This window comes from Lagopus leucura, unplaced genomic scaffold (genome assembly GCF_019238085.1).
Source record: "Lagopus leucura isolate 7727_CA_CO unplaced genomic scaffold, USGS_WTPT01 Super-Scaffold_702, whole genome shotgun sequence".
Lineage (NCBI taxonomy): Eukaryota > Metazoa > Chordata > Aves > Galliformes > Phasianidae > Lagopus > Lagopus leucura.
This window is the reverse complement of record NW_024962254.1, coordinates 8,715,537-8,728,866: the sequence shown is the minus strand read 5'-3', so window position 1 is coordinate 8,728,866 and position 13,330 is coordinate 8,715,537. Positions and strand designations below refer to the sequence as shown.

General features: G+C 43.5%; 1 protein-coding gene across 1 annotated transcript; it reads right to left on the bottom strand.

Annotated features, from left to right (window-relative positions):
* Window positions 1-777: 777 nt before the first annotated feature.
* On the bottom strand, window positions 778-12,961 carry CEP57 (centrosomal protein 57). The gene is made up of 11 exons (XM_042862611.1): window positions 12,861-12,961; window positions 12,289-12,445; window positions 9,767-9,946; window positions 9,335-9,456; window positions 8,374-8,487; window positions 4,980-5,057; window positions 3,943-4,047; window positions 3,710-3,790; window positions 3,148-3,392; window positions 2,354-2,498; window positions 778-1,086 (listed from the first exon to the last, which is right to left on the bottom strand). The coding sequence occupies exons 1-11, from the start codon at window positions 12,888-12,890 to the stop codon at window positions 850-852; spliced, it is 1,494 nt and encodes a 497-aa protein (XP_042718545.1). The 5' UTR covers window positions 12,891-12,961; the 3' UTR covers window positions 778-849.
* Between the last annotated feature and the right edge of the window lie 369 nt (window positions 12,962-13,330).

Below are 13,330 nucleotides of genomic sequence, written 5' to 3'. Positions count from 1 at the left end.
GCTGTGTGAGCACACTACTACCAAAATAGACCTCTCATTAAAGCATATATTTCAAGTTAAAAGCAAGATGCCAGGACCAAATAGCATGACTTGGCATTTGCAATTTAAAACATGTTTCATCTCCCTCCCTTACCACCCAAAGCCATGGGCCAGACGAGGGGATATTAACACCACATCCTATAGCCTTTTCATTAAATATGAGCTCTGAAGAAATATTTCACCCTTCAGAATCAAAGCAATCCCATCATTAAAGCAAAAGCATCTGTCAAGTCACTTCTGCATACTCAAGCATCCATTGCCATTCATGCTGACTAATGGAACGTGCAGGACTAGGAACACTTTTTGAGGAGAACTACAGAAAAACACTTCTGAAGGAGTTTACCTGTTCTCCTTATTACAATCACAGCTTGAATAATTGCAGCTGGGCACACAACAGAACAGAAGCCCTGAAGACTTAAGGACCTGCTGTTGTTTTCAAGAGGATGCATCTGAAGCCTCCTAAAGCACAGGAGTTCCACAACACTGATATCACAGTGGCATTTCACACAAGCCAACCCACATACACAGGGGAGTTTGGTATGCAGACCAAAGGGAGACAAAGGGAGGGACTGCTGGAATCCTAACAGAGGGAAATGGCAGAAACCCACGCTTAGATCCAGTGGCCAGATACCTTAAAACGTGGAATGAGTTTTAAACCAGACCATACAATCACCCACAGATGGAAGAATTAAGGACCTCCATTTCAAAACCACACTTAGCACACAGTAGTCTCTCACATGGCAAGAATGGCAGCTGCTTTATATCCAGAATGTGACTGGGATGGCTTCAGAAACATCTTGCGCACAACAGTCAGTAGTCCCAGCTGATATCATCCTTCTGTAGTGAGGTTTGTATAGTCTGCATGTCTCTCAGCAACTGAAGGTTTTTACGGCTCTTCTCTCCAGGTTTCACTTTGATGGGACCAGCATCCTTTCCTTTGGTGGTTACAGTTGTTGTTACTTTAACCTCACTCACAGGAAACTTGCTGTCTTTTCTGTGCTTAGCAGAAGCCTTTTTGGACTTGCATTCTCTTTTAAGTCTCTCAAGCTGAAAGTAAAGCCCAAATGAGAACATTAATCACTGACATTGTTTTGGTTTTTTGGCAATTCTTCCAGACAACTGAGAAATCCCACCACTCAGCTCGGTCAGCTACACAAACAGCTTCTGCACTGCCCTGAATAAGAAGCATCTTATTTTCCTTACATGGCACTGCTATATTCACCTCTTCAGAGCAGTGCTCAGATTATAGTCTGAACTATAAGGTTCACTCTTTAAAAATCAAAAAGTTGATTATGGTTTTATGGGGAATGCCTCCACCATGAACAAAAAAGAAAAAGTATTGATTTTTATAATCCAGTCATTAAAAAACAGACAAAGGATTTTCCACATATGTACTTCTGATCTTAGCAGCTTGTCACTGCCAGAGATAGATCTTCAGGGAGAATACCAAGACACCACTTAGACAAAGAGCTGGTATCCACACAGCTCTGCAAATCACAGGCATACTCAGCAACAGTTAGCACAAGGTTGTATGGCAACTGGACAGTCCAAGGTGCAGACACATTCACACCAAACTGCAGAACGAGCTGTATCCTTAGCTCCCCCACATTAGATAGAAGTCACCTCTCCCCGCCCAATTTATAAGAATCCACATTGAGGAGAGTCAGTGAAAGCCCATGGGAATCAGCTGAGCTTATCAGAAGTTTAGAGTTTTCTTCAATGCAAAGAAAGAGCATTGCATGAGGCCATGTGCAGCTGGTTGTCACTATGATCCTCATACAAAACAGTTGCTGTGGTGAGATGTATGCTGAGAGTGGGACTGATCCAAACATGCAGCTACTTGGTATGCCAGAAATACCTCCCAGACTGAACACTGAGGTCCAGCACCTCTCCCATTCCATTCCCACTCCATACGCTCAGCTTGCAGACCACTCACCCAGTTTACATGTGAGACTTAGAGACTTTAGAGACTTAGCAGCTGTGAAAGCTTGCTATTGTACTGCAGGTGATCTTTTCCCTGTTTTGCAGATGAGAGGAGTATAAAATGTCATGTAAGATCAGATGCAAAACTCTGCCCAGGACAGAATGGAGAGCAGGCAAATGGGTAACATGGTAAGGCAGAAAGCATCCTTCTGCAGGAATACTGGAATAGAAAGATAGCAGCACGCAGACTGACTTCGGAATGCGAAGCTAAGGCTAGGCACTATGCTATAATAGTTATTTCTGCTTCACACTATGGCTGCTACATTAGAATGTACAATACAGTAATAAAGATGCAAATTCACAGAAGCATGATCATAGGCAAGTAACTCACCTGCAGCCAATGCCTTCGGACTTTGCTGATCTGATCTGCCTTTGCCTCCATCTTTCCCACTAGTGCCTCCAGTTCCCTTTCCAGATCTTCCCTTACTGCAATGGTTGGAGCTTCCTGGACAAGCTTAGACAGCTGCTGGTGATCACTAACACAGAATACAGACAGATCAAAGCTTGCATTAGACTTAGTGCTGGTGTACACAGCCACAGTAGCAGCAGCCCAACAAGTTCAGCATGCCATAGTGAACCAATAAGAACAGTTTCGTTAATGAGTAGCATCATTAAGTCTGCACACCCTGGCAGCAGGCTGCTGCAAGATGAAGCTGTCAATAACCAACAGTTTCAAACTTCTACATGCACATTTAAAATTAAAATTAATGACCCCTTAAGAAAGAGAACTCAGCACTTGTTCAGTTACTACTTTACACATTTGTTTCTACTGCTGCTGGGCTGTCAAACAATTCACAGTCTGTTAGCCAGGATGAGCAAGAGAGTTGGTAAAGCTGTCTTTCCATGGAATGTTTGTCCAATGCATTGGAGGCTGTTGTTATACTTCTCCCCAGCTCCTCAAAAACATGATACCACTGCACATAAACACACATCTGGAGTCCCAAGATTACCAGAATCAATCTGTAACTGCAGAAAGAAAGGAAAGCCTCTGCAGCTAGAACAAATAGATTATATGCCACAGACTTCCAAACACAAATGCCTTCCCCAGCAAGACTTTCCAACTTCAAAGCAAAAATATAAAACATATGCATTCGTTGTCTGCAGTGTCAAATACATCAAACTTACAAACTCATCTGCCCAAACTCATCCTGTAAAGTCAGCAGAACTTCTGAGAGCTCTTCTTGTGATGAAGAATAGTCCTTTGGCAGCGGTGGCTTTCTGCTTCTGCTGGCAGGACGACCAGCACTGATGGATTTTGCTAGTGGAGCATCATTCACCACACGATTATTGCACAAAGCTTTTGTGTGATGCTTCATGAGGTGTAGGACGTGTTGTACATTGGCACCAACTGAATGACTGGGACTTGTAGACTAGAAGGAAAATACCTCTTTTAAGTGACATTGTCATCAACCTACTTATTTTAATGAAAAACACAAATGAGGATTTATTTGCTGCCAATGTACTTTTATCTTTGAGTGCGCACACATAACAGGAATAGCCTGACCAGCAAGCAGCACAGAAGACCCATGTTAGGAAACAGCAGTTCAGCAAGCTTTTTAAGATAAACTGGAATAAAAGAGCCAAAAGAAAACAAGATCTGACCACTGGGTGTCAGGAGTGCACCATGCCAAAGCCATTGAAGGAGCTGCAGCTACTGAGCATTAAGCTTTGGAATTTGGCAGCTCACCTTCCCAGCTACAAAGGGTACATCACCCAGACACAGTCTGTAATGGGGCTGCGTAGTGAGATGGCTTGTAAGAGAGCATTTCTGAAAGGAAAGAAGAGAGAAATGTTTATCAAAGATGACACTACAGCAAACCCACTGTTCCTCAGCTTTCTGATAAAAGAGGCAGCCTACTTTCTGACTGCATGCACACATTTATTTCACTTCTCAGTAAACACCCTTCTCTTTCCCATTACCTTCTCTGGCTGCTTAGTTTTCTTCCTGGGTTTTCTTGCTTTCGGAGAAAGCAGTGGTGATGCTGCTTGAATCAACAGTCTGTTGGTTTCCAGGCCTGTCTGAAGCTGCAATTAAGGGAATGAGGGAAATGATTAAAATTACATTAACAGACTATCAGAGAGGAGGTGCTCAGATTGGCAACACAGCAGCTTTTAAAACACAAGCTCTTTGAAAGCAAGGGCTGCAAGTGCATAGATGCTTCTGCAGCCTAATCTAAACATCAGACAAGAACACTTCCTTCAGTAACACTTCTCATCAATAATCCCAGTAAGTTAAAGAATGAGTTGTGCTGAATAACTCCCAAGGAAGCAGGTGTCAAAACAACAGCTGTTTTATACTTAACAAAATACTAAGGAAGTCAAGTGACCAGCCCTCCTCCACTGATTTTGTGGCATATATGCTCTGCTGCTGCTTCTTGCAGCCTTAGAAATCATCTCCCAAGCAATCTCAACTAGAAGCAGTAACAAAACATTCATGATTAACTTGAGCTCACCACTTACTGGAAAGGTTACAGACAGAGCCTGCCATGTTACTGAAATACTTTTTCAGCATACAACTGCTCAGTATGTAATGACCACAGAAGAAGGCCAGTGTCCTCCTTTACAGATTCACAATCTCTCTTTTTGCCTCCTTATGCAGTGTTTCTAGTTAAAATTATAAAGGGAACACACTTCTTGACCTTGATCTATTTAAAGCAGATATGTTCATACACCTTGGCTACAAATCAGTCTGAATTTCTTTTCCAACTAGCTTCTTTTATTAAAAAAAAAAAAAAACCAAAAACAAAGTGCATAGTGCACTAAGTGCATTAAGTGCATAGATGCTGCTAGAAAAAGGTTTGCAAAGCACTCAGAAGAACATCAGGTGAGAGGATGGCATGAAGACTACATCTGCAATCTGTATGTAGCAGACATCAGCAAATTTAGTTGAGAAGTTGATGAATTAGGAAGAACTAATTACAGTGCACAGCAGTACAAAAGAATTTTCCTGCTGTTACCTCAGCTGCTTTTTCCTGAACGAGCTTCCTTGCGTGTTCCTCCTCCTGAAGTTTCAGTTCCAGCTCTTTCATTTTTTTCTAGTCAAAGTTGAATGAAAACAAAGGCATTACTGGCAAAGCAAATTCTTTCTTCATGAAGTGCACAATACTGAGAGGTTCAGCGGAAGTTTATCAGCTCAACTTGCAATGTTAAGACTTCAAAACTAAAATCGCTGAAGCAATGTCACCTATATACACATAAATACAACAGTGTAGTGGTTACACTTCAGATTGAAATAGTTTTTCTATTTTTTACTTCCAGAATTGGTATATAAATTTCAGTTGCATCCTACAGGAAGAGTAATACATGAGGTTGAACTCCGATGATGTTTTTGACCATACAGTCACCTTTTTAATAAAGATTAGAATGGAAAGGCAACTTAACATCACCCACCCATCACAATGTGTCAGTTTTTGATTCCCACATGGACAGCTGCACAAAGATTCCTGTTTAACCTGCTGCACGTGACAGTTTTAATACACAAATGCTGAAGCAAATCTTTCGTTTGAACTGAAGACTGACAGGAAGTCAAACCAGTGCTTTCACACAGAAATGGACCAAGCATCCACTTGGTCAGCTGTCTCAGCTGGAGGGTACAGCTCAAGTTGTGCAGCAAGAATGCATCTCACTACATCTTCAGTGAGAGACCACTGTGGAAATTCTGGGACACTCCCAAAGTATTTTTTTTTTCTTCCCTACAGTCAAACAGCATTCTGAAATCCCCTTTCCAGGCTCAGCTCTCACAACAGTTACATCCCACAGGCAGTGTAGAATCCTGGTCTATGACCAAGAAGTAAGCAAGCTGGTGGCCTGGCTAGTGGAAACATAGACCTTCCCTGACCACATTTCCCATTGCATAAGGTAACAGGACTGCAAGCTGGCACCAAACTGATTAAAATGCTCTGCTCAGTCACTGCTAACCATAAAAAAAAAAAATCCACATGTAAAAATAGGAATTATTTTAACATGTTTTTGTCCATTTTTGAAGTTACATAAATTTCATGTGACCACACACACGATCACTGAAGTAAGTCTCAAAGGACTTGAAATGGAAAGGTATGAGAGCTCAATGATACAGGATGCCTTCACTCCCTAGTCGTTGGCTGCTAAGACAAACACCCAGCCATATCTACCAGACAAAAAACATCCGTGGTGTGAAGGCAGCTCCCACCTCTGTGCTTCACTGCCCTGCAAATCAGCATCTGCTTGGCAGCTGAGCAGCCAGCACGTGCATAGCTCCAGCAGGACAGCTGCTGCTACTCACCACCTGGCAATTAAGGGAAATAAGAAAAGCAGGAGGAATAGGTAGCACGTAGCCACAACACGATGCTCATTACTTCTGCTGTTCATTCACAGAACAGCATTCTGGTTTTGTCTCACAGTTAGCATTAAGATGACTAGCAACAATTCTTCAAAGCATATGACTTGCACATATACTCAAATTCTAGCTGATATGCAGAAAATCAGAGCCCTTGCCATGCTTGTAGCCTCCACCATCAGACACAGGCATGCTCAGATCCTCTCAGGCAGCTGTCCAGGCACTGCAGGACTGCTGTTACACCGTTCTTACACCACACACTTTTGAGTTAAGGACTCTGATGAGGAGACCATCAGATGAATGCAAATCTCAGTATCTCCTTTTTACAAGCAGTAACATCTTCATGTGGCTTGAAAGCAATACTAGGTAACAGCTCTACAAATCTTGGTGATTAAAAACCACGCACACAACTTCTGCTCTGTCAGAGTCTGAAATTAGAGGCAGGGAAATCATTGTTCACTCAGAACCTCTCCACTTTCATACTCTTCAGTACACCATGTATGGAAATAGCCCCTACTTCTCACATCAAACGAGGTTTGCAGATGTTTTTGTGGTCTTGCCACAACTAAAGCAGAAACAACAGCTGCAACTGTTAAGATAACACTTGCACAGCAAGGTTAAAGCAGAAACACGGCTGACAAGCAGAAGCAGTCCAAGCTGCTGATCTGGGAACAATCCATGACAGCAAGAGGATCACAAGGAAAATGACCTTCAGAGCTAAACCCAGATTTCTCTGTTCCAAGAGCTGATTACTGTGTGAATTTAGTATCTTTGGTCCAAGAGAAATAACTAAATTTAATGCTGAAATTCTCTTCAGCAGCCAGTCGCAAGATAACAAATAACCCCACCTAACTTCAGCTGCTCCCAGTCCAATGCTTGGTAAATGCTCATTAGAAGCGATTCCTGTTGCTGAACCTCTTATTTCAACCTTGACTCTGGAGGAACCTACACAGGAATACTAAATATGGGCAAGAATGCCTGGAAGACACTCATAGTTTGACCTGGGTAAAGAATAGACTTCTTTTTATTCTATAGAAGGAGCTCACAATGGGGTGTCAAGATCTTGACCAACTTCCTACAGCTGCCTTGGAACAGAGTCTGTCAGGAAGAGCTGTGCTGTCTAAAGATCCGTAGAATCCTCAGTTGGATGATTTGCTACCTTACACACTCTTGGAAGAGCACTATATCAGCACCTGGTGAGGGCTGCATGCAGGTGGCAAGCTTACAATTTTGCTGGAGTCCAGAACTATCCCCAGTACCACACCCCAACAACATCCTGTCTGCTCTTGAAGGGGACAGAATGTCAGTGGGTGGAAGCCTCTCCCTCGTTAAAGCCTTCTGTAGTTCCCATACTTCAGCCGTGTGGTGTCTCTCCAGCAGCAGAAAGGATGCAGATTGGATTTCAGAAGCCAACAGCAGGGATGGTACACAGAAAAAGATACGATGGAACATGGCCATACTGAACTTTTAAAAGCTATTGGTTCAAACTGTATCTTGAAAAAGCAGATTAAATGCATTGACAACCAGCCAGGGCTGGAGGGCAGGCAATGCCAGACTGCAACAGGCAATGCCAGAATTCTGCCCACAAAATAATTGCATTTCTTAAGACAAAGGTCAAGTGGCAAAAAAAAACAAAAACAACAACAAAACAAAACCACCAACCCCAAACCAACTAAAACCAAAACTAACAAAAAGCCAACCACACTACACCCTCAAGTCAAATCAGCTAACATCCAGTAGGGTGCAAGGTACCTCAGGGAGGTCAAGAGTTCACAAACATCCACAATCCTACATGCCAACCAAACACAAAAGACAAATACCAACAGATATGGTTAAGTCTAAACAAAACCCCAAGTGCTGCAGGGTGCAGTGACCTACAGCCTGACTGACCATGAAGACTTCCATTTTTACAAAGATCTTTACCTGTTCTTTTTCACTACAGGACATTCTATTACTCAAGCTCTGTTATTGTTATATAGCTACAAAGTGCTGCATACAATAAGCAAGATTTATCTGTTACAGCACACACAACAGACCTCTGCTATGGACTGCATTGCAGTAAGCCTGGTGTATTCTTTCTCCAACATATCCAGCTTCTCCAGTTTCAACTGAACATGTGACTGATCAAGCCGTTCTCTCTCCAATGACTCCTTGAAGGGAGAAGTAAAAAGGAGAATGATTATAAGCACAGCAAAACAAGCATATATATAGCAAGCTTTATGCATGCAACATGAAGAAGGACCACAAAACAACTACTTCATCTGTCTGATTTTAAGTAGTGCAACAACTAAGGAGCAAATAAGCATTGTTGGCACAGCTGGGAACTCTGTTCATGCTGGGACCTCAAACCCAGCCAGAATGAGAAAAATTCTGCAGCCTCCCTTCCATTCCATCCCAAATAGGACAAAAAAAACCCCATTTTATTAGTCAGTAATTAGAGGCAATTTTCTTTATTTCTTCAGTAAATGTTTAATAGTCTGAAATAGGGGAGCCACAGAAACCAGTGAACAGAGAGCCCTACGTGATCCACATACATACAAAAGAAAGTTTAAGCTCATTTCTGACATAGGACAAATCCCCACAATAACTGATGATAGGAAAAACAATTCACCATCATTTCTACAGAATTAATATTTCAGATCCAGTTTATCAGGGAAAGTACTAATTGAAAGAAAATCTCAATAGATTTGAAGACCAATCACAAAAGGGAAGGTTTGTCCACTGACTGTCAGTTATACTCCAAGGCATATGGATGAGCTTAGGCAAGTGAGAATTACTTGCTGGTATGCGACTCACTAATACCAGAGCCTTTAGTATTGCCACAGAGACAGATGCACAAAGGTTTAAAAAAAATAAAATAAAATACCAGGGTCCTAATAATACTGAAAATGATATAAAAGCCAGCTCAGACACCCGCGCTTGAAGGCATTAACTCTACGAAATCATGACACAGTTCATACAATTATGTTTCTCCCACATTTAATCCTGAGAACACACCTGTTTCTCCAAGAGCTGTGTCTTCTCCCTTTCTGCATGCTGGATCATTTTTCTCATGTAGTCCAGCTGTTTCTCCAACAGGCTGTACCGAGACTCAGCAGCTGCCAGCTGAGAAGCCAGTTCTGAAGGTAACAGAAGGCCAAAAAGTGAAATTAAAGTGCTGCTCGTAGGGGCTGTTTTGGGACATTTTTAGGACACTTCAAAAACAAGCAAGGAAAGGCTCATCTAAAACCCAGACGATGCTGAATCAACTCATACACGCAGCAAACCCCCCAGAACAAAGCTTGCTTTTAAAACAACTGCTTCAAAACTCCATGCTTCACTACAAAGTAAAGAGACTGAACAAAGTCAGCTAGAACAGCTTCATGCACTGGTGAAGGCCAGATTACATCCACATCAGTGTGGATGAAATTATTACCTACAGCAACCAACCTTGATTTTTCTTTGACACTTCAGTTCTGTCACGCTCTCTGTGCTGCATTTGCTCACTCAGTACTTTCTTGTAGTCTGCTGTTTCTCTGCTGAGGTGTTTGACATTCTCCTCTGCCTGAAGCCGTTCCAACTCCAGCCGACGAATTTTTTCCTGAAGATTCTTCAGAGCAGAAAATATTGCTGTAATTGAGTGAGCATCTTTTGTTAGTTGCTTTTACAAGCACAATTCAAGTTTGATGTTACCTTGAAAAATGTGCTACGTAAGAAAGCCAGAACTCCTCCCCACCAGCCAGGACTCCCTCCATGAATTATTGCTCAGGTAAATATTCTGCAGATTAAGTGCAAACAGTGCCCCTTCTGACTTTTGTCAGCTGGAAATTTAAAGTGACAGCTGAACTATTAAAGCAGTGGCAACTTCTCCATACATTTGTTATGCCTCCACAAGCACATGCAGAAAACATTCCTATTGGTGACCACAGAGGAGTATAAAGGTCAGAAAGTAAGAGTTGTTTATTTCTCCAAGCAGGAGCTAACCTGTTATACCTCTGCTATACCTGTTATACTCCTCATGCCCACAACACACGTGCCCTCTCTGTGCTAACCAGCTTCCCCATTTCTGTTCCCTTCCCTACTCCAACAATTGCTTAAAGCCCTTCTACACTCATCACAGAAAAAAAAGCAGCTGTAACATAACTCTCACCACCTTGCCATCAGACCACCTGCCTGTTAGCTGTATTGTTTCATTCTGCAAAGGGAACCACAAACATAAGCTCCTTCCCCTACACAGTCCTACTGAAGTATAACATGAGAACACCAGCACAGACAGCTGATAGAGCAGATGTGATTCATGTTAGCCTGCTCCCTTGTGCTTAAACCTGCTCTAGAGAAAGGAGGCATGAACACAGGAAAAAAACTGAAACTGCATTTTTGGTTGGGCATCACATTACAAGAAAGGAAAAAAAAAAAAAAAAAAAAGGATGTGTTTTCCAAAGTGAAAAATGCATCAAAGCTCGAAATGCAGAGAACTGAGCAACCAGCTTGCTTGCTATAAGGCAGTTTAAATGGTTCAGAAGGGAATGACAGCAGTTACAGCTAAGGGGAAAGTTGTAGATGACCTAATCCAACTTGCAGGACCAGAATCACCAACTATACCCTCTTCTCTTGATATTACCATTACCAGGCCTCAGGTGAAACTGGCATAGCTGGAGCTATCAACAGCTGTTACATAATCCCAGGGGCTAAATTAAAACCTCGAGTATTTACAGTAACAAGGAGCAAAATAGATCAGTGAAGCAATTTGAGCAATGAATGGATAAAGGTGGAATCCTACAGGATGCCAAGTATCACTTCAGAACAAAGAAATATCCAAGGAACAGTTACTTTGTACCAGCCTTCCCGATTAGAGTATTAAAACAACCACCTACCCTGAAACAAACACAGAGCTCTAATCAAAACAAGCAGAATTTACTCTGCATAGTTTCCAGGTTTTAAATACGATTTTTTAGAACAGGGAGGCAGGAGCAGTAAGGAAACTTCAGAACAACCAGATCTATCCTCCCATTTGAAATTAACTCCCAAATCTTTATCCTTTCTAGAATATACACTCACAGAAATGTTAGGCCTTGTAAAGTCTACACAGACAAAAAAAAGATATTTGAGAAACTGCCTGTTTGATTTTATTATTTCCTATATGCACTCCTATTTACATATATACACATTTAATAAACCACGTCCCTTTTTATAAATTGTCCCCCTACCTGCATTTGTTTCCAGAGTTGCAGATTACTTACTTGAGAAAAGCTGGAAGTAAAAACTTAAGCACCAAAAACTGATCAACACGAAACACCATGTACAAAAACACACCTGCATCACTTACAAGTAAGCTCTTTGCAGCACATCCAGTTTTTGTGTCATACAAGTCCTTGAGCTGAGCCTGCAGCCCTCTCAAACTGACTGCATTCTGCATGTCAGAGCATATATTACCTTTCATCCAATAGATCATTAACATCCAGGTCTCTAAACTCCAACATGAATTACAACATTGGAACAAGTACTTGAGCCTATCATGACTTTATTTTCATAGACTAACTTAAGGTTCATCCTAAATCTCATTCCCTTTTCCCTTCATAGGGAAGAAAACAGCAGATCTGTCACAGCCTCTGTGCAATGCCAGTCTCCAGGGGGTGTTTTCTCAAGGAGCCTGTCCCAGGCAGCTCACATAGAATCATAAAATGGCTTGAGTTGGAAGGCACCTCAAGGATCATCAAGCTCCAAACCCCTGTCACAGGCAAGGTCACCAACCACCATATCTAATAGTAGACCAGGCTTCCCAAGGCCCCATACAATCTGGTCTTGAATACTTCCAAGGTTGGGGCATCCACAACCTCTCTGTGCAGCTGTTCCAGCCAGGCTCTGGGCAGCCTGGTCTGATGGTTGGTGACCCTGCACATAGCAGGGAGGTTGAAACGAGATAATTGTGCTCCTTTTCAACCCAGGCTATTGTATGACTCTATGATTCTTACCTCTGCTGTTGCTCTCAGGATAAGGAACCACAGGTTTGTGAGGGGAGCGCAGCAGATCGGAATTGATGAAGGGCTTGTGCTTTGGGTAGTCCAGGTAGGAAGCTGCAGAGTGTCTGTCTGTGGCCGATGCAGACTTCGGAGCTCTGCACAGCTCACCCTGCGAACAAAAAAGAGCCGTTACGGCACGCGGGTGTCTGTTCCTCTGTGACAAAGAAGGCAGACCGAGATGATGAAGCGTGGAGAAGCCCCGCCACAGCACACGGCAGCGGCTCCAAGGCTGCATTCCTCCCCTGGCAGCCTTCACACCGCAGCCTCCTTCCTGACAAAAATAAAGCACCTCGAAGATAAAGTTCTTCAAGCTAGCTTTTAATTCCTGCTTTTGCGCCGCAGTATCGCTTACGGCGGAGCCCCGATCCAGAATCAGCCGGGCGCGCGTTACAGGCACGGACATCAGCGCAGGAAAAGGGAAACGGGCTGAGCGAGGAGACAGAAACGTACAACGGCCGCTCGGAAGCGACAAGTGCCAAGGCGCGGCCCCAGCCTCAGTCCCCGCGGTGACCCGCCGGTCTCACCGTGCGCTGCTGCCCCCGCACCGCCGCCATGTCCACCGGAGCCGCGCGCTCAAGCACGGCCTTTTCGCGCACGGCCCTTTGAGACCGCGGCGATGGTGCCGCCCGCTCTTGTCACGTGACGCTTGAGCGGCGGGGCGGCTCGCCAATGAGAAAGGAAGAGCGGAGGTGAGCACCGCCCCCGAATGCTCGCCGCGTAGCGTCACGCATTCAGATTTGAGTGACGTGCCGATCATCCAATAAAAAAGAAAAACAACGCTTCTCAGCCAATCGAAGGACACGAGACGGTCGAGGGGGCGCGGACTCTCTTCACCAATCGCGTGAGCCGAGAGAACGAAACCGGGAGGGGCGAGCGGCCGCGGGATTTGTGTGCTGCACGAGAAGCTCTCTGCGCACGCGCAGCGGGCAGGTAGCGGAAGAGGACGGTCTTTGTCAAAGTGAGCCCCTAAACGTCGGCCAATCAGAAAGCAAGA

What these genes read in the sequence shown, in the direction of transcription:
- CEP57 (XM_042862611.1), bottom strand. Translation starts at nt 12,890, where the DNA reads ATGGCGGCGGTGCGGGGGCAGCAGCGCACG. An exon ending in AAACTAAGCAGCCAGAGAAG is followed by an intron (nt 3,791 to 3,942) that starts GTAATGGGAAAG and finishes CTTTCCTTTCAG; the next exon opens with AAATGCTCTCTTACAAGCCA. An exon ending in TCCGAAGGCATTGGCTGCAG is followed by an intron (nt 1,087 to 2,353) that starts GTGAGTTACTTG and finishes CTTTACTTTCAG; the next exon opens with CTTGAGAGACTTAAAAGAGA.